Raw genomic sequence first — 20,310 nt, 5'->3', positions numbered from 1 at the left:
TCAAACATAACTGTTTAAAAACCAAAGAAGTTGTTTGTTTTCCTAACTTGGTTTATGTATTGTGGAGGAAAAGGAGGTTTGCATCTCTGTTATGTAAAACTATACATACTCCAGAAGTCATTTTCATAGCAGTTCAGCCAGACAAAAAAAATTATTATATTTGTACCTTGCTGCTTTCGGATTGGACAAATGGTCATATTTTCTTGACAAAGGAATGTCTGTGTTCTAGCTTGCTTATTGGGTACTAATCAGATTCTCTCATCAATAAACTGGGGTTTAAAGAAAAAACAAAAAACCTTAAAATAATTTATCTTTAACCAAGGAACAGATCGATATGATCCATGTCAGAAACATGACTAGGATCACTTGGAATGCATGTGTGGTTGAATTGAAATGACTTTATGTGTTTCAAGATTAAGTTTGTAGTGAAATGGTGCTGAACTAAACTGAACTGAATGTTCAAACGTTGAGTTGTCTGAATGCCGTCAATGACGTGTTGATGAATAAAAATCTCGCACGAGGAGGAAAGTATCTTGCACAATTCAAATGTAAAAAAGACAGGAAAAACCAAATAGACACTCAGTTCTGAAGAACTACAGAAAATGGAAATAACCAAAATTCCGAAAAATTTTGTAAAGGTTTTAATATGGTGGGGCTGCACAGTGGCGCAGTTGGTAGAGCTGTTGCCTTGCAGCAAGAAGGTTCCGGGTTCGATTCCCGGCCCCGGTCTTTCTGCATGGAGTTTGCATGTTCTCCCTGTGCATGCGTGGGTTTTCTCCGGGTACTCCGGCTTCCCCCCACAGTCCAAAAATATGACTGTCAGGTTAATTGGCCTCTCCAAATTGCCCCTAGGTGAGTGTGTGTGTGCATGGTTGTTTGTCTTGTGTATCTSTGCAACAGACTGGCGACCTGTCCAGGGTGACCCTGCCTCTCGCCCAGAACATTAGCTGGAGATAGGCACCAGCACCCCACTGAGGGACAAAGGTGTCAAGAAAATGGATGGATGGATGGTTTTAATGTGGTGTTGCCCTGAGATAGACTGTCCAGGGTGTACCCCACCTGTCGCCTGCTGACTGCTGCAGATAGACACCAGCACCCCTCGCGATCCCACAAGGGATAAGTGTGTTGGATAATGGATGGATTAATGGTTTTTAATGTGGGTAAAAAAGAAAGAAAGAAAGAAAGAAAGGAAGGAAAGAAAGAAAGAAAGAGAAAGAAATTATTCGGCTATCATTGGCTTGCCTGTTGCAAGCTGCGGCAGGCATAAATCTACATTTTAAAATATGTCTTGATGAAGTTGTCATGTTAGAAGCGACATGGTGATTTGAAAAGGACACGTTATATATATCCTTGCAAAAGACATGCCAAGCAGTAAGTCATGACAATGTCTCATAAACTGGATCAAATTGATCAGCAAGATAATAACAAGCTGTCAACATGAACACTATGAAGACCACTATAGTGGAATGAAACGATATAATGAACATATGAGATACAATACTTACTAAAACTGGTACAAAATATCTGAGGCTTGAGTCATTTTAGACTTCAGAAATGTACTCCTTTGTTTCTGAGTTATCAGCTTACCTACATCACAAGATCTTATCTAATCTGGGGTCAGACTGATTTCTGTTGATCACATGTAAGAGGATAACTACCGACTGAACAAGTGACACAAGTGACATCCGTGATGGGTCTCCTCCAAACCCTGAAACAGCTCAGATTTACTCTGTAAACAAGCTGTGTTCAAACACAAAGTTTACCTTTTTGAAAAATCTGAAACTACTGTTTAAAGAATGGGGTGGTTTAGTCACTATTTCCTCAGAAAATGATGGTGTTTATGTTATGTCTCCTCTGTTTCTGCTCTATTCCAGGTTTTGCTGCTACGCGTCACATTTATAAGAAATAAATTGCTTATTCTAGAATCTTAATATAACCTGAGTTCCGCAAGCATTGCAAATAAAGCTCATCCTCACCAAACTGTATTTTTAAGGTTTAGATGGGTCAAAAATACAACATGTAATACACAGTCTGTCATATTACAAACTGAGTCTCTTCAACCATTTAGTCAGTCATGCATATCCACTCGTTTCCACTCCAGCTTGATACGAGGCAGCCGTCCAGTCTCGTCTGTCATGTACGATAAGCACACATTGTTGCTTCAGCACCTGTCTGCGACGCCTGCTCCTCCAGTAAACAGCCTCATTCACAGGCCCTCCTTCGAATAATCACCGCATTTGAAGTCTGTTTGTGCCCCTTTGTTGCTGTGGAAAAAACTAATCAGCACTCTGTTCTTGCCTAGTTTGTTAATATAGCGCTGTTCTGTTATTCCATCTCCGAGCTTCGCTGTGTTGTCACAGCATTCAGGTAGCTGTCTTGAATAGCACAATCTGCTGCCTCGTATCACCTTAGCTACACAAAAGCTGCACCTGCCTGGAGCTTTGTCCTTTGCAATCAGCCATTGCATACGCTTTGGTTCTGGTGAGTGGGCTGTTTTCCAAAGTGTGCAGTGCTTTGTGTTTTTGTACTTTGATTTGCATCACTGACACTGGCAGGAATTGTGATCCAAATTCCCAAATAAAAAATTATCGACACTCTGTCTAACCCCCTGAATCCATTTCTCTATAAATATCAGTCGCACAGGACTTCCCCCTACCAAGTCACGCGCACAACAGATCAGTATCTATGGCAATAGAATTAGAAAAACCTTCGTACCTTCTTTGGCAGCCAAACGTGGTGATGCGTCGGTGTGAGATGGCGTATTGTAGGATAATGATGAGCTACCTGTGAAATGAGAAGATACACATTGTAATCGACTTATTTCACTGTGATTAAAAGTTCAGGTGTTTAAAATACAGGAAAAGAAACTGACGCAAACATTTAGCGGAGTTAAAAAAACAACAACTTGCATTTTAGCTTCAAAATGTTTTTTAAACTGGATATTTAAACAGCCACTGTGCATGGAAAAGTATGACAGTGTTGCCAGCAGGTGGCAGCAAAAATCTCAGGTCCGTTTCATATGATCTCCCTCATTTCTTGCTTTTCATTAGAAAATAACATTAAAAAGTGTTTGCACTAAGTAAATCTAGCCCAGAGTAAATCAAATACAGCCCAGATTTGAGGTCCTTAAAAATGTAAAGAAAACCCCCTCAGAGCCTCTGAGCGTTTTCCAGTACAACTACTACTCCTGGGAGGCGAGAGTCCTCATATGGCAGCCTATTCACTTCACCTTATGGAGCAGAACTCTGCGCCACATTCCTCCACTTACACAGGCACCCTGGGCGGCACCAAAATGCTCTCTTAATTTTAGCTGCCCCGAGGCATAAATCAGCGAGTGGAAAAACAGACCCAAAAAAATCCACAGAGAAAACACAAGAGCAGTTACTGCGAAGTGAGTGCAAGCCAAAAATTAACACTGAGATGACTGAGCATGGGAAGGATACCCTTTCTGAATGGAGCGATATGAAAGGCAACCTCGAGTACAAATGGAACTAAAATCCCTGTTGGAACGGGCCGTTTTCTTGAGATGTGATGCAGGATCCTTACATAGCGTGTGCTGCTGCTGGTAAAGAGGCCTGCTGCGGCGGGCTAGGAGTCTGTTTTTTTAGGGGGTGACTGCAGAGGTGAACGAGTGGGGTTCTCCACAGATGCATTTTAACCTCCCCATACCCTACCCCTCCCTGTTCTACCTACTCCATGGCACCCCCAAGGGTCTGGGTCTAGTTTAGAAAGCTGGGGGCCTTAGAACAGGGGAGCTATTGTATGGGGAAGGGTCCCTCCTCACCAATCAAACGCAGCTCCCCATACAAAAATAATTCCACACGCTCAGTGTAAGCACACCCGGGCAAATGAGCCACCAAAGCAGTGTCTTTGGAATGAGAGTAAGGGAGAAAAGACGGAACAGATGGGCAGGGAAGGGAAGGGAAAGGAGAAGGAAAGGACCATTAACCCTTTTCCTACTGTGCGCCACATATGTGGGCTGACCCAGACAGGCAAACCGGCAGCATTGCAGAGAAAACCTCAAACCATCCCACAGAGAAATTCAGGACCGCCGCACGGCTGAGAGTGAGAGTGAATGAGACAGAAGGGGGGAGAGGCCACAGCTGACTGCTCGGCGAGGGGAAAAGTTGGCTGCGCTGCCTATTTATTTGCACTGCCTCTTCCTCTTTCAGAAAACAAACATGTCTTGGTAATCTGACAGCATGACGGGAGGACCGGACAGCCTTTGAAACCCTCGCTCTCCCTTCGTGTCTTCAGTCACATCTGTTCAGAGTCTGTTAGATTACATAACATCCACAAACAATTTGCTTTTCTCCCCTTCCTTTGACTGATGGGTCTTTCAAAATTCTTGCTCTCCAATTTGACACGCTCACAATGAGAATAATGTTTCTCAAACCTAATTTTGCATTGCACAGCTCCCATAGAAGGCACACAGTGTCTAATCTGTGATACAACATGATGACATTATTCTAAACACGTAGTGGACATTTCCCAGTGTTGAAGCCTCACACAGGGCAAATTGGCTCCAGCCATCATTAAACACCGAAGGACAAAACTCCATTTATACCAGCCTTAAGGTGAGAAATACATTAAATGCCAAGGCTATTACTCAAATATGTATAACATATTGAAAAAGTAATGACGTTATTTTACTAGTTCAAGAAAAGCCTCTGGCAAAACCAAGATCATAATTCAATATTTTCACACACACTGCTTGCTTTTTCTGCAGCCTTTTTACAAACTTGGCTATAGTGTTTTCATCTCTGCTATTCTGGCTAAACTTTTTCTGCAAAAGCATAGGATAAGAAGTGGATTTAAAGGGATAGTTCAGGATTTTCAAGAGAGATTCTGTTAAAAGTGTATAAGCAGCTAGCACAGGACAAATACTGAGGATGATTTCCACCATCTTAAACAACTACACTCTCAAAAATATCATAACTGCTTGTGAAGCAACTATTTCATGAACCTTGAAAGCTTCATAATCTTAGCAATAGGTTAACTATCGAATAAACACAGAGGCCCTTTATTAATTACATGTCAAATTGGATAAATTAGTGCACCACCAATGATAATCCCCTGTGAAACATGCATTTAGAAAAGAACATGTAAAGCTTTCAGATCAGACTAAAGAAAAACCAGTGTTACATTCAACAAAAAAACTGTAAATTAAAATTACAGTAAATTAAAATTACTGTAAATTAAAATGCTTTATATACTTTGTTGTCAGGACATGTTTCAGACAGGAAGATTATTAGTGGTGCACCACCTCCGACCTTAATTTCTCATGTGAATAATTAAGGTTGAAGATGTTCTGAAAAGTCATAAGTCCTCTTTGGTCTTGGTCCCTCTTGGAGAATCTGTTAGCTTGAACTAAAGTCATTCATACTAAATGAAGACAGCAAGAACATAATCTGCTGAGGGAAGATATTAACTTTTCTTCCCAGATCCTCAACCTTTGTCAGCAATAAGGCAATGACCTCCCCATAAAGCTGACACTGAAATGCCTAAACCTGCAGTTTGAAAAGTAATCTATAGGAGGTTTTCAAAAGATTACACACTTTAACAAACAGAAGTGTTCACAGCTTGTTGAGTAATAGTTATTAATTATTTATTATTTTTAGGGATGTGCCGATCAGGTTTTTTTCTGCCGATACCGATCACCCCCTGAGGGACGATCGTCGATCACCGATACCGATCACATTATTATTTTTTTTTTATCATATGCACTATTGGTTATATTATGTAGAAAAAGGAACCATGAAGTCACCTTAAATTAGGCAAAAACTTGTTTTTAATAACTTTTTCCAAGAAGAAAACTAAACAAAACAGGCATTGTGCAAATTGTACTGCTATCGGTAATACTATCTTTAACAGACTGATAACCATATTAAGGCTCTGAAGAGGCTAAATAATGCAAAGAGCCAAAATAAAACCTCTCAACATTGCCAAAAAAATGAAACTTAACATTCAAAGGCAAATACAGGATCCATTACAATAAACAATCCTGAGTGGAGTTACTGAATGAAAACTTCCTGATAGCATGGCGGCTGGCTGATTACTGCTAGTTCTGAGTGGCTGTTTCTGACTGAGCAGAGTAATTATGCAGAGCAGGGAGGAGATCGATTATTTTCTTAGAGATTATCTGTCTCATGTTAGGACAGCGAAAGTTTTAATACGTATGTAAAATTTATTTTTTAGGTTAGATGCTGCACCTTTAAGCAGAGGTTCTGTGTGAGAGTCACTAACAGGTGGAGCAGAAGCGGAGTGAAATATTACTACCTGTAGCGCGTAGCAGCGGTTCAACAGCGAGAGCAGAACCAGCGTCTTACATCGCAGCTCGAAGACTTAAATAATTTTGCGGGTTATTTGTTTAGCTTTCTGACCGTCATGCTAATCCGGGTGAGTGTTTGTAGCTGTGCGCTGCTTTACCTGCTATCTGATCCTCCATATGTCTTTTTWACTGCAGTGAGCCTCGATGTAGCCAAACTCCGTCAAGTATGACATTATTTTTATGCCATATTAGATTCGTCGTGTTGATGCATTTTGACCTGCTTCACCCCACGTGCTTTAATTTTCCGCCGCAACATGCAAACGTCCCCATTCACTCAGTGGGTTATAGTTCAACATCGCTTAGGATTTGTTGCTGCGCGTTTGCGCAGTGTGAAGGAAAGAGGAGACCAGCTGCACAGGCAGGCTGCGAAATGAGATGCAGGTGATCGGTATCGGCAACAAGAGCCAATGATCGCCAATCACCGATCATACACTTTTTCACGGAAATCGGCCCAATTATGATCGGTGACCGATCGATCGGCACACCTCTAATTATTTTTGTTTTTATCAGTTATCCTCAACACAGCTTTTCCCCCTCTTAAAACATTACACAGATTTGGTAAAAGTCAAACAGTGACGTGTTTGAATCTATAAACTCTTGGTTCTAAACTTGCGGTGCATGTACAGCTGTTGGTACCTAGGCTTCATTTAGAAGAGTTCAAAAGAAATTTTGACATCATCTACATATTTTCAAGTTAAACAGAGTGCAAAATAACAAACCGGGTAGTACAATTTGTTGAATAAGAAAAACTGCTCAAATGTGCACTGCAGAATACTTTGTGAAGCTCCTGAAGAAAGTGCATTGAAGGACAAGGAAATGGTAGCAAGAAATATCAGTGCATAAGAAGGACATATATTGGGGAAGTGGTACATAAACTTCTCTCCATATGGTTAAACACACACTGTCAGGCTCTGAAACAAAAACATTATTGGATTGAAGCCAAATCAGCTAAATCTGTCTTCCATCCCTCCAGACTGCTTCCTTTCAAATCTTATGCTAAAGGAAACCTGTAATCCTTGAACAAGTTAGTATAGGTCTATGGCAGTGGTTCTTAACCTGGGTTCGTTCGACCCCAGAGGTTCGATGAGTCGGTCTCAGGGGTTCGGCGAAGCCTCTGCCGCGGAGGTAAAGACACACTTGTGTAAAGTCGTGATGACGCGCCCCCTTTGCTATCGCTTGCTGCAAAGGATCACGTTACATTGCTTAGCCAATCAGTGCTGTGGAGGAGCACTGATTGAAGGAGTTCCACTCTCAGCATGGATTTGAACTTGTGTCTTTAATTACTTCAGCAAAGCTCACAGTTTTTACCAAATTCTGTAACTTTTGTTGTAGTTCTAAATCTGCTCCTTATAGTTGCCTCTTTTCGGGGTTGGTACTGCCTCTAGTGGCGTGGGGGTGGTAACACAACTAATATAATTACATTACTAAATCAGAATACCGCAAAGTCTTTATTATTTATTATTAATTTTTCTTTCTCTTAAGAATGTAGAGCTAATTAAATAATCTAAACAAGACCTTAAAGTGGTTCCAGTTTCTCTCGATGACCAACCTGTTGAAACTGTGGCTAATTTTAAATACCTTGGGTCGTTCCTAGACAGTCAGCTCAACTTTGCTGAAAACACTGACTATATTTTGAAGAACTGTTCTCAGAGACTCTACCCTGTAAGAAGACTTAGTGATCATGGGGTGACCCATGATCACTGGGGGGGAAAAAATCATATTTTATTTATCACTACAGAAGGGTTCAGTGAATGCGCATATGAAACTGATGGGTTCGGTACCTCAAAAAAGGTTAAGAACCACTGGTCTATGGTCTATAGAAAACATGATCATGACATTTTGTACAGTCATTCTCAGATAATGAGACTTAATTAGCTAATTTCTGACTTTTTTGAGCTTCTTTCAAATTTAGCTTTGTTAGGGAGGTTTGTCACTTTAAATTCAGATAAGTTGCTGATGGCCACAGTCCCCAACTCAATGTTGCACTTTATACACGTTAAAATGGCTGCAAACTGATGCACAATTGTACGACCTTTCATCTTTGACCCTGAATATCTGGAAAAACCTTGAATGGCTACAGTAACAACTTTATATGACATGATATGACCAATCAATAGCATTTATACTTTTTACATTTTGTCCTGTTAACACAGCAAACTTGATTTAAAAGAGTGTCACGTAACTGACATGAAAATAAAAACTATGCATGTCTTAAATCTTTCTACAGAAAAAAAGAACACCACTAAAAACAATCCAGTGCAACCAATTTCGTAAACAGAGTCCAAGGTTTAGGTAATTTCATCTCAGTATGAATAGTGTTCTGAGAAGGCCTCAGAAGTGTCAAGAGAAAGAGCATGGCTGAACTTGCCAAACTATCACAACACGACCATCTACCTCTGCACTCTGCAACACACACTGAACGCACCAGTGGATCAATACAATTTCACCTTTTTCACCTGTATGATTTTGCTTGTGATATTCAGTCATGATCCACCTGTATGACATAAACGCCAAAGAAAGTACATAAAAGGTGGGGTTGTAGCTTGACAAAACGTGAGAAAGTTATTAATACTCAGAAGGCAGAGACTAATTTAAAGCAAAGATTGTTTATATTAGCATTCAAACAACTAGGCTGTAAGACGAAACACTGTGGGTAATCCGCCTCACCTCTCCATTCCTCTGAAGGCCGTCAGCATATGCTCCACATCCATTTATGCTAATGCTAATGCATATTAATTCCTGAGCTACAGGAGGCAAGTGAGTAGCCACAGACTGCTTTGTTATGGTGGCTGACAGCAGACAGCTAACAGTACAGGGCTCGCAGCCAGGCTGCTGAACCCCTCCACAACAGTGATAATCTGCCAATAGAAAGAACTAATGCAAGGGGAGCTCAATAAAATTGTTGTGAGGGAGACATTGTGGGGAGAGAGAGTGAACTCTCCAGACCTCCTTTTTCCCTACTCAGCCTGCGAGCCCAGATGTTTATGGTCTGTATAAACTATTGAGGGCTTGAGAATGTCCCCCCTCCACCCCACTCTGAAGTGAACAGCAGCAGCGGTGCAAGAAGCCCAGACTTATCACTCTCCCTCTCCCTCTGCTTCTCAGTCTTGACTCCCTCGCTGTAAATCCATCCAGGCACACAAGCAAAGGCGACAGCTGGGAAACAGAACTATTGCTGCTCTCCACTGGCTTTCATTCACAGCCATTTCAAACCATTTCCATGCACTGGAAATACTCTTTTTTTTCTGCCATATAACTTTCTCATGCTTAAAACCTGCTGTTGTTTTTCATACCAGTTAACTGTCATGGAGCTGTGCATTCATTTAGTGTTTACTTTGATGCTGCTTAAGAATTTCATCTGATCAATTTGCAGTTTTCTTGCTATTAGTCCCATCTGGCTTCTCCTCTCTCATTCTGCCCCTGCTCTCTTCTTGTCAGAAGATGCAGTCTCTTGCTGTCTGAGGTTTACTGCTCTGCTTCGCTTCCAGCACATGTGGTATCAAACCGACCTACATGGGTGCGATAAAGCAAACAGTCCACGGTCCCTCCCTGACAGACTAATTTGAACAAATTCTCAAATTGCACTCAAAATTGAAAGCACATTGGGGGTGTGGGCAGCCGTCCCTTATAAAAATCCAAATAAGTAACAAAGAATGAGGCCAAAATAATATTCAGCCAACTAGCCCTGTTTGTTGTCAGCAGCTGGGTACCCAGACAGATGTTCGACTCGTGCCCGTGGTCAAATCAGCGTGGGTGTTTGAACGGTCCAGCGCATGACGTGGCAGGAATGTTTTGTTATGCTATAGGGCGGAGAGGTTTCTTCTCTGTATTTTTGCCAAGAGTCCTAATGACTGAGAGGAATGCTAATCAGACATTCAAAAAAAATCTAACCAAATGCACACACGGTACAGACAGATGTTTATGAAATTATGATGATTATAGCACCATCAATTTTTTGAAGGAGGATTGGGGCTAATATTTGAGAGTAGTAAATTGGGACCGAGCTTGACATACATGACCTATAATCACTAATATTTCCAGGATTTGGCTTTGCTCTCCCCTTTTCTTTTCCCCTTTTTTTACTCCATCTTTTGGAATCTTGCCTGAGCTCAAGTACTCATGACTCAATCCAGAGGTCTATTTTGTGGACAAGGCTCAGTTATGTTATTGTTTGTCTGTTCTGTGAGGGGAGAAATGAGAATTACTTAAGTATCTAAATCAGAGTCTTTGTCTTGTTTTGGGTTTTGTAAAACATTAATTCACTAATATGCTTCCTTCTTCCCTTATGTCCCTAGTGTAAAGAACATAAACTGTTTTTCTATCTCCAAATCGGGTCTTTCAGTCCTGACTTGGAAGAATTCATCATTTTGACTCATGGGAATGGATCCAAGGTAATTTTCAACTGGAAAGTGAGCAGGAACCCCAAGACATCCCTTCTGTCTCCAAAACACACAACGTTTAAATAAAAAAAATAAAAAAACAATGATGGGCAGGGTTGCAATGCAGCAATCCAAAGCTGGTGTCTAAATCCTGCAGTCAGTTGCCATTATGAAAACTGCTTTGCAGAGTGTGCCCAGTAGCGGTCAGACAGATCCACCCGCTACAGTGCCTCACAATGAGGCCGTTATACCGATGTTAGCCATCTCTCCTTCTCTCTCTCCCCCCAGATGCTCTACATAGAGAAAACCATTGACACCCAAAAAATACAGTTCCCATTACATCACATCAAGGTCCATCGCAATTTTAGACGAGAAATTTTAAATATAGTGGAGCTAACAGTCACCCCGCCCAATGTGCTGTCATGATATTTTGTAACAGCAGCAAAAAAAAACAACAAAAAAACACTCACACTGTCCAGAGCAACAGGACCCAAATTTCTGAGCTACAAACTAATGTGTATTCAGACCACAGCCATACCAGATGTTACATCTTATATCAAAACGTCATTTGCATATAGCCTCAGAAAACTGACTCTGCTCCTCCAAGGAAACATATGAAGCTGGATTACAACAAGGCACTCTTCAAAGGTAAGAGGCTCATATTTATTTGCCCCCACTGAAAATTGCAGATCAACGTTCTTTGCTGTGCTGAGCATACAGGCCGAACTGCCTTCCTGAGGCAATGCACCTGGGCTTCATCTTTTTTGTTGGACCATGTGGAATAAAGGCGCTGCAAAGTGTAGCGAGGGGGATGTAGTTGATGCTTATCTTCGAGAGGGGAAAGAAACCCGTCTTGGTTTCCACATTTCTGCTACAGATGGAGCACCATTACGGAGAAATGAGTTCCAGCTAAAGCAATTCTGTTGTTCATTGTTGGTATAGTTCAGTGGCTAAATAATATCTATCATTTGCTCTCTCGGGCTTGACTTGGAAAAGAAAAACTTTTTTTTTTTTTCATTCTCACTCTTTGTCTAAATGATGAGGAAAAAAAACATGAATGAAAAGAAACCATTCACTTAATGATTTTCATTTTCTGGCATAAACAGATACCAGTCTACGTGCCTTATGCAAATAGAAGAGTTCAAAGTTTCTCTAACTGTTTCCAAGTACTTCTGTATCCGTCTACCCAATAGGATTTTTGTTTTTCCAGTGAGCATTTTATACTTCACTGTCCCACTAATCCTGTTGATTATTTTGTTCTTTCTTTTTTGACTTCTCACACAAATATTGCAAAGCACACTTACTTTCCCTGAGGTAATTGAGATGAGACAGAAGCACTTCTGCGTTGTACAGGGTGGTAAGTCTGAGGAAGTCATCTTTGCTCATCTTGCAGAGCTCTTTGCCGTCTGTGTTTTGAAACATTGATGTGTCAATTTCTAGCAGTCCATACTCCTTGATGGCCCATTCCAGCCACTGCCGCACATGGTCCTGAGACCACAGTGATGGGTCTGTGGGAAGACGACAGGAGCGAGTGGAAGTTTATTGACTGAAGTGCTTAGAGATAAACACACAAATAAGAGAACCATGAAAGTTTTAAACAGAGATGGTTTGAAACATCAGGTTAGCTTGTTCCTGCTTAGTGACTCCAGACCAGCAGGGGGCTCCCAAGAGCACAGTATCATGTCTCAGAACACTTTGTTGTGAGCCCTATTCAATTATTGGTCATTTTTGCCCTTTGCCAATTCTTAACCCTATTTTGTACCCGTGTTTTTGCATTTCTTTCTCTTCTAACCTTCCTTTTGTTCCCATAAAAAAAACATGTCATGCAAATGTACAAAAAACTGCATATCAATGTACTTTTTGACAATATTTCAGTATTTCCAAAAAAGACAGAAAACAATTGTCTTAAAAATATACATATCTGATGCATAGTTGAACTCAACTGTATAATAGTTTTTGAAATGGTTGTATAATACATTCTTGTAATTGTTTCTTGTACCCATTTGTCAGTTCAGTAGTATGAAAGAGAACTAATCAAATTAACTGAGTAACCTCCTGTACATATTGGAGTCACAGACCCATTATGAGAAGTAAAGTAGAATTTTAATCGATACATTGAAAGAAAGGAAAATAGACAATATGTGGCAGGCAGCTCAATTTTGTGCCTGAAGACATGAAAGTGACATAGTTACAAAGGTTTCAACATTTGCAGTTTAAAAATCATTTAAATCTCTTTAGGAATGATAGGCAGTACGTATAAAAACACAACGGGAAATACTCTTTGTTTGATAAAGAAATAATTTAGTGGTTCTACAGTAATACTTTCTGCTGCTTCTGTTAAAGTTATTACATATTCATTCAAATAATTATCATTGAATGAATGATTAGTTCCTGTAAGCTTTTCTAAGGACAGACAGTTAAAACCTCTTCCTTTCTACTAGTTCTCTTGAGTGTGTATTGGACAGTGTTGATCAAATAAAATTCAGCCTTACAATTTCCAGCTTCTGAAACACTTTATTCTAAGTACTATAGAGCAAATAGACTGATGTGTTTTATTTATTTTTTATTAATTAATTAAGATACATTTGTTGTTGTCTCACAAGGCATGTCTTTAATGTTTAACACGCAAAAGTGTTCACTTAAGGGAGAAAGTTCTGAAAAAAAACTCTTAAACGTATAATTTACCATGTTCCTTTCAATACCCAACCATAACCCATCAACCACACACCTGGAAATGAAACCATTTTATTCAGAATTGTTATTTTAAAACGTACTGAAAAGTCCTTTGACTAATAAATATATTCTTGCATAAAATTATCCACATTCACCATGATGATATAAATAATGATTAAACAAACCCCTAGCCCATAAGTTATAAAGTATCCCCTTTGTCTACCTGCAGGTACAATGACTCTCCGCTCATTGGTGGTCATGTTGGGGGGAGGAGCATTCTTCTCGTCCATATAGCTCCCATAGGTCATCTGAGATGTGTCATTAGCCCCGACCAGTTTATTACATTTGCCCACACTGCAGTCCACGGGAGACTCCCTGCTGCACAAAAAACAAATCAGACTTGGACCTGTTGAAACATTATCAGCAGACATTTTGGGTGTTGAGTTCCTTTCTAGCAATTGAATTTGGCGTCAAACATTAAAGGTCTAAGCTTCCCCGCTCAAATATGTCAGGCGTTAAAAGCTGTAAAATGATAACAGTAGAAGTTCAGATGTGTCTGATTCTCAATGAAAAAAAAAGAGATATCAGAGGAACAGTAAGTCGTTGTATTCATACCTGGATCCGTTCATGTGCTCATATTCTCTCTTGACGTTGACCCGCACAGGCTGGTTGATCCACTCCTGCTGTGGGGGTAAAGGGTTGATTTTGTGGGTCTGGCTGTAGTCCTGTGTGCCAGATGCAGTCATGTCTGTTTTGGGGAGAGGGGCAGCAGCAGCGTATGGAGGCTCAAATAAGGACTGGTCTTCACTCACCACTGATAGCGCCTCCTGTCAATGTGGGCAAACAAAACGTTTTACTTAACTTACTTTTCACATATGAGTAAATACATCATTTCATATGACAGCACAGAATCAGAATTTGTATTTTTTTGTTTGTTTGTTTGTTTGTTTTGTTTTGGTGGTCCTCCCAATAATAAAAAACAATAATCAACTCAACTCAGATGACCAGGTTTGAAGTACAGATGAATAAAGAGATAAACTGGCGATCAAAACTGACAGACTTCTAGTTTAATCGGCCCTAACCTTTGACCACCTGGTCAGAATCTCAAGTGTCTGTTTCATTTTTTTTGACAGGTAAATTAACCATAGACACAAACGGCCTCAAAAAGTCATTATCTTGAAAGAGGTAAAATATGTACATGTAAGAAGGTAGATATAGCATCTCAATTATGTGACCTCACATTCACAATAGCTAGCAAATAAGGCTCAAGCCCCTTCCCTGCAACATGTGAAGTTAAATTTCCAATCTCCTGTGTATTTTTGTTTACACCAATTATGAGCACTTATGAGTCATATCACAGTCTGGGATCCTCTGTAGTTTGTGTATACAGTTCATGTAGGGCTGTAGCTTCCTGTTGATGTTAAGATCACTTCAGTCATGCTCACAAAGCTGTTAGATAAGATGCTACAGAACTCTTGTTCCACTAAGATTATAATTTGACAAATACAGTGAGAATTAATTAGCAAATGCTTGTAGCTAAAACTAAAATAAAAAAGTCTTCTACTTCTAACCTAACTCCCCATGATTCCTTATACGTAAATTGGTATCAGAGGTCTATTTTCCAGATTAATGTGGACATCCATGTCCCCTGTTGAGCCAGACTGTGTGCATCATGTCTGAGCATTGGGCTTCCCTCCACAGCTGAAGACTCAACAGAAGCAGGGGGGGTCACAGCTACACTGACCCCTGTGCTTCAGTGCTTCAGTTTATTAAAGAAAACAAATGCAGAAACTCGCAGAGCAGGCCAAGATATCGTGCGGTTTAGACGCGCTCCTTGCGTAATGTCTTAAAAGCAAAGCTTGTGCTGTGCAGTTGAGGGGTTTGATTTTAAACATCATTGTTTTAAAGATGTTCAAAACAATGATTATTGCACTTATTATTGTACAATACTGATTTATTCGCATTATTTTTAGAAGAGTAAACACAGAACAAAAAAACAATAAAGAAAAATATTAAGTGAAATCATAACAATATGGCTCTGAGGATTAGGCTTGGTTCTGATGCACATCTGGATTTGATCGGATCTGATGGCACAGTAGAGACGGAGACGTGTCTGATCTCAGAGGACTGACTTTCTTTTCATTCCAGCATGCCACAGAGTTGCTTCAGGGAGAAAGATGTGACTTGAAATTCATTAATTCATAGATCCACCATGCAGCCATTCCATTCTCTAGAATGTTTATGAAAGCAAAGTCATGATCACAAGTTTCTGGATTTTCCCCTTTCAATGCATGTGTTCACAGAACGCAGGTACATTTGCACAATAATGCACACAAATATTAGTTTTTTTGGTAGTTTCTTTCGATAGTAGCAGCTAACTCAAGCAACAGTGCTACAGTTGAAACAAATATGTAACAACTTATAAGATGTGAGCTAGGTTCTGAGCAATTGTGAAATCTCAAACATTATAGATTCTGGATGTTACTGTTAATGTTGACAATTCAATGCTGACCTTTCATGAACATGACCATTTCATAACTTTCTTTTGTGAAAAAAGCTAAGCTTGTTAGGTTATGTCAAACAAAAATAAGATTGAATGCCTTTTACACCATAGTTCTTCGGATTAATTAGCAGTTTTTAAAAAGTTTAAATATATGTGACCACTTGAACAATTAGTTTTTATTTTCTCTGATTTCATCTGAGAATCCATCATGGTCTGAATTTAGGCACCAAGGCACATTATCTGAGCAGAACACAGCAGCTAGTGTACAGATGATAAGGGCAAAAGAGTGAGGGAATGTCTTATAACAGCTTGATAAGAGCTTTGCAAACTATTTTGACTATTGCACGTTATATTTACACTGACATATCAGTTGCCACAATTGGAGCCATGATTGGCAAGTGGTTTGTGTTTATCAAGATTGCAGCAGTTTTTTTTTTATTGCTTTGAAAAAGAAACAACCCCATGTAACTGTAGAAAGCTGACAAAACAGCACTATTCTGATTACTCCAGTATCTCTAAGGAACACACACCAGCTACTTGTGAAATCTAGAGGCAGTTACACCTTTTTTTCTGTTTGCTCTACACCATCAGACAATAATTTATTATGTCTGTCACTTGGGTCAGCTTTAAAAAGGAGTGTCTTGGGCACTGGCCTGTGGTCCTGAGGTTTGGGGTTCCTTAAAGAAAATGTCATATCGTTGTGAGGAGTTTTCATCCATTGTATTTGCATGCAGAAAACCAATATCCAACTATTTAAAAATGATATCAAAGCCCAAACTCTAACCTAACCCTCAAGCCAAGCGACAGCAACTTTTAAGCACCTGCTCATTACTTTTTTACGTGTATTTCAGTGACATTTTGTACCTACAAATTAACATTCCATCCCTTCCTAATTCCTCTACTCTTTAACAAACAATATCAAATCCATCCATTTAAAGCTCTGCATGTCAATTCATTTCTGATTTTAGTCAACATTAAAAAAATAAAAAATAAATAAATAGAAATAAATTGTTTAATTAAATTTTTTTCTCCAGTGGTCTTTTAAAGATAAATGATGTGGAAGACGGCATAATTTTCTATCTATAAAGGCTGGCTATAACCACAAAGATCATTTTAAAAAAAATGTCATGTTTTTTTTTTCATGCACATCATATAAACAGGAGTGAGAGTCAAGTCAACATACAATGGAGGTTTAGATGTAAATATATCAACTACTTTTGGAATGAGAATGTCCATCCATCCATCCATCCATCCATCCATCCATCCATCCATCCATCCATCCATCCATCCATCCATCCATCCATCCATCCATCCATCCATCCATATCCCAAACAATTAAATATTAACTATGAAGATCACAATTAGGTCTGTAAATAACAAAAAACTCAAAAAGCTTAACAAAAACATTACAATTTTTTTGTCATATGGTGATGCATAAACTAGACTGTTGTAATCTCATTTTCTGTGATGTTAACATAATAATATAAAAAGTATGTGGGCCATAAGAGGCTTAAGGTAAAGTTAAGTAAGTCAATTCAACCATCCATTATCATACACGCTTATCCCTCGTGGGATTGCGAGGGGTGTTGGTGCCTAACTCCAGCGGTCAACTGGCAAGAGGGCGGGGCACAACTTGGACAGGTCGCCAGGGCTGAGTAAGTCACAAGTACAATTTCCAACCAGAACTACAACAGACTCAAACGGTGACAGCAACTTTGTACCTTCTTAGCAAACTTACTGAATTGCTATTTTAACAGAGAGATGATTTAGTGTAGACAAGATGCTGCTGAAGCAAATTTTTGTAAGAAAAAAATCTACAAGAATGACAGCAAAAGAAAGTCACAAACACATCCTCGATTACATACATGCAGTCTTAGTGCAAACTCAGTTCTGCAGTCAGGAAGTACAGCTGGATTATTAAAGCAGTATGCGTGGAAATTGAGAGATTGTGACTTTAATCCCAGAGCATCGCTCCAAAGACTGAATGTCCAATAACATTTATTTTGTTATATGAAGCTGTTCAGGCTGTATCTTTATTTAGCCTAAAAATTTTTTTGCTGAAACTAGATTTTTTGGAATTATATGTCTCATCCAGATTTAGCACAACCAGATACAGAGATCAATATAGATATATTTTCCCCTTTCCCCCTTCAGATTGGACCTCTATACAGAGTTTTAGTCTCAAAGTTAAGGGATAGTCATTTAGATATTGCATAGATATATTTTCAGACAGAAAATGTTAACTACCAATCTATTCTGCCACATAAAAGAAACGTGTCTTGGTACGGCACCAAAACAGACTACAGCCCCAGAGCCAAAACCAGGCTGTGTGTGTGTGACAGCCTTAAGAATAGATTTTTTTTTTTGTTTCTTCTCCAACAGATATTACTATAACATATATTACCATAATCCCACAGGTAGTATTAACCTCCAGAATATATATAAATATTTTTTTGGTGGGGTCGGGGGGGGGGAGGGGGAGAAGCAAAGTAGGTGGGTTGTTTTTGTAGGGTGTTCCCCAGACAAAGAGTGGGAAAAAACAGCAAATAAATCATAGCAGCTCATAATCAAGCCCCATCATAAGCATTGTGTATGAGTGTGACACCTGCTGGGAGCCACCTTGGTTCTGTTTACACCAGCCAAGTCAGTCTGGCCTGGGTTGCAGCTGGTCCTAAATGCGTCAAGACTAGACACTATATGCAATAGCATCACATCCAGAATACACGTGTATCTGTTTGCTGTTCACACAGACATACGCACGCACGCACACACGCACATGAGCACGCAGTGAACCTAACAGGAGCCACCCAGAGGGTGGGAGGTGTGGGGGGGCATTCCTGTCCTTTGTTTAAGGAGGAAGAGGAAACCTGTCAGGAAAAGATTGTGTAGAGCAGGAAACTCTCATGGCTAGAGAGTCCTTCCTTTCTTTTTTTTTCTTTTTTTTGTGAACATAAATGTACAAGTTCATCTATACTCAGGGACGCAATTATGATTGCATTTGTTATTAGAACTCCTTGCTTTGTTAAAAAAAAAAGATCTGAGTTGACAAAAATCCCATGCTCTTGCACCAGGGCCATTCATCCATGGCACATCACAAACCTGTGAGCAATAAATGATGGAATTCCATGGCTATTTTTCTCCTCTTTCCCTCTGTCTCTCTTTCTTTTCCCAGAAAAATGACACCACACCCAATGACCACAAACGAGCTACTTTAAATTTCCAAGAATTAAAAAAAGAACAAGTAACATCTCTCAGACGCAACAGGAGTAAATAAGCTCTGTAGACTGTATGTGTCTAACTGGGGACAAGCGGGGCTTCCAACATCTGGACTGGAGGCTGTAGCCATAATGCATCTGGAATTCCAGTCTCAGGGAACCAGTAGCCAAGCGGTGTTAATGCAGACCAGCGCTCTGCCACTAACAGCATACCGTTTCAAAATAAGTTGTGCAACTATTTAAGGAGCAAGCCAAGGTATCATTGTGAAGCGTTGCGGTTTCGAGTGTTGCAAACTGCATGGGCAGTTACCAAATGACAGCTTTCCTCTGCAGCTTGACAAAACTCTCTATGTCCGGCAGCGGGGAGACGCGGAGTTTCAGCAACGATCGAAATCCGCAAAGAGACGCAGATGCAGACTTTGTGATTTCCAGATACCAGCCTGGTACCATCACCGCTCCGTTAACCCGCGGACATGATCCTCAGGACTGAGCCGGGCGACGTGCCCACACCGCTGTTGCGCAGCTCAACATCATCGTGTCCAGCCGCTACATCCAGTAATCTCTTCAACTCAATGCTTAAACTCGCGGATACACAGCACATAAATGACTATAAAGTGTGTTTCTAGTCTGAATCGAGCAATAATTCCTTAGTGGCTTCCCCAGACGTGCGTAATGATGCGCCCGGTCCCCCGAAAAATCCACAACGTGACTCGGATCTGAATCCACTAAGCGTGTATCCTCGAAAGCCTTTATTATAAAAAGGAAGAAAAATGCTTTAGAATAAAGAAGAAAAGAAGAGAAACCTTGGTTAGAGAAAAAAATCTCCCATCGTCGTCGGATTGGAGGTTCCAGCTCACAGACCGAGACAGAGGATCGTTTCAATCCGCTGCTTTAAAAAAAAAAGGAGGCGCAACTCCGCAAAAAACTGTCTCCCCACAAACTCATACACCCCGTCCTCCACCCTTACCTTAATAGTTCCGTCCATTTTGCCCAATTTTCAGCGGACCCCGACGATATCCCAAACATGACACGCTCCTGAGTTAATTCCAGTGCCCCCCCGGTACTATGTGGCGGAGAGAAGGAGACACTTTTTTCTCTCTTTACCGGATTGACTTTTTTCTTTCCTCTAAATTTGGGAAGTGAAGTCACCGCTGTTGAGAAGGTTTGAGAAGGAAGCTGTGTGTCACCGAAAGTCCTGCCTTCAAAAAA

The 20,310-nt window shown here is 40.2% G+C and overlaps 1 protein-coding gene across 6 annotated transcripts in view; it reads right to left on the bottom strand.

Annotated features, from left to right (window-relative positions):
• The window catches only part of fli1 (Fli-1 proto-oncogene, ETS transcription factor), a 41,248-nt gene that overhangs the window by 12,296 nt on the left and 8,642 nt on the right, over window positions 1-20,310 (bottom strand). For 2 of the 6 annotated variants that reach the window (XM_008425967.2, XM_008425970.2), the window contains exons 3-6: window positions 13,999-14,210; window positions 13,607-13,761; window positions 12,015-12,218; window positions 2,716-2,784 (exon numbers count right to left, since the gene is read on the bottom strand). In XM_008425967.2, coding sequence (XP_008424189.1) covers window positions 2,716-2,784; window positions 12,015-12,218; window positions 13,607-13,761; window positions 13,999-14,210 — 640 coding nt within the window. Of the gene's footprint in view, window positions 1-2,715; window positions 2,785-12,014; window positions 12,219-13,606; window positions 13,762-13,998; window positions 14,211-19,904; window positions 20,007-20,068; window positions 20,279-20,310 lie in introns of those variants that run through there. The other 4 variants (XM_008425971.2, XM_008425972.2, XM_008425973.2 and 1 more) reach the window with 4 other exon arrangements.

The sequence above is a fragment of the Poecilia reticulata genome, linkage group LG13, assembly GCF_000633615.1.
Source record: "Poecilia reticulata strain Guanapo linkage group LG13, Guppy_female_1.0+MT, whole genome shotgun sequence".
Classification (NCBI taxonomy): Eukaryota; Metazoa; Chordata; class Actinopteri; order Cyprinodontiformes; family Poeciliidae; genus Poecilia; species Poecilia reticulata.
The sequence above is the reverse complement of the archived record's forward strand: the minus strand, read 5'-3'. Positions and strand labels throughout refer to the sequence as shown.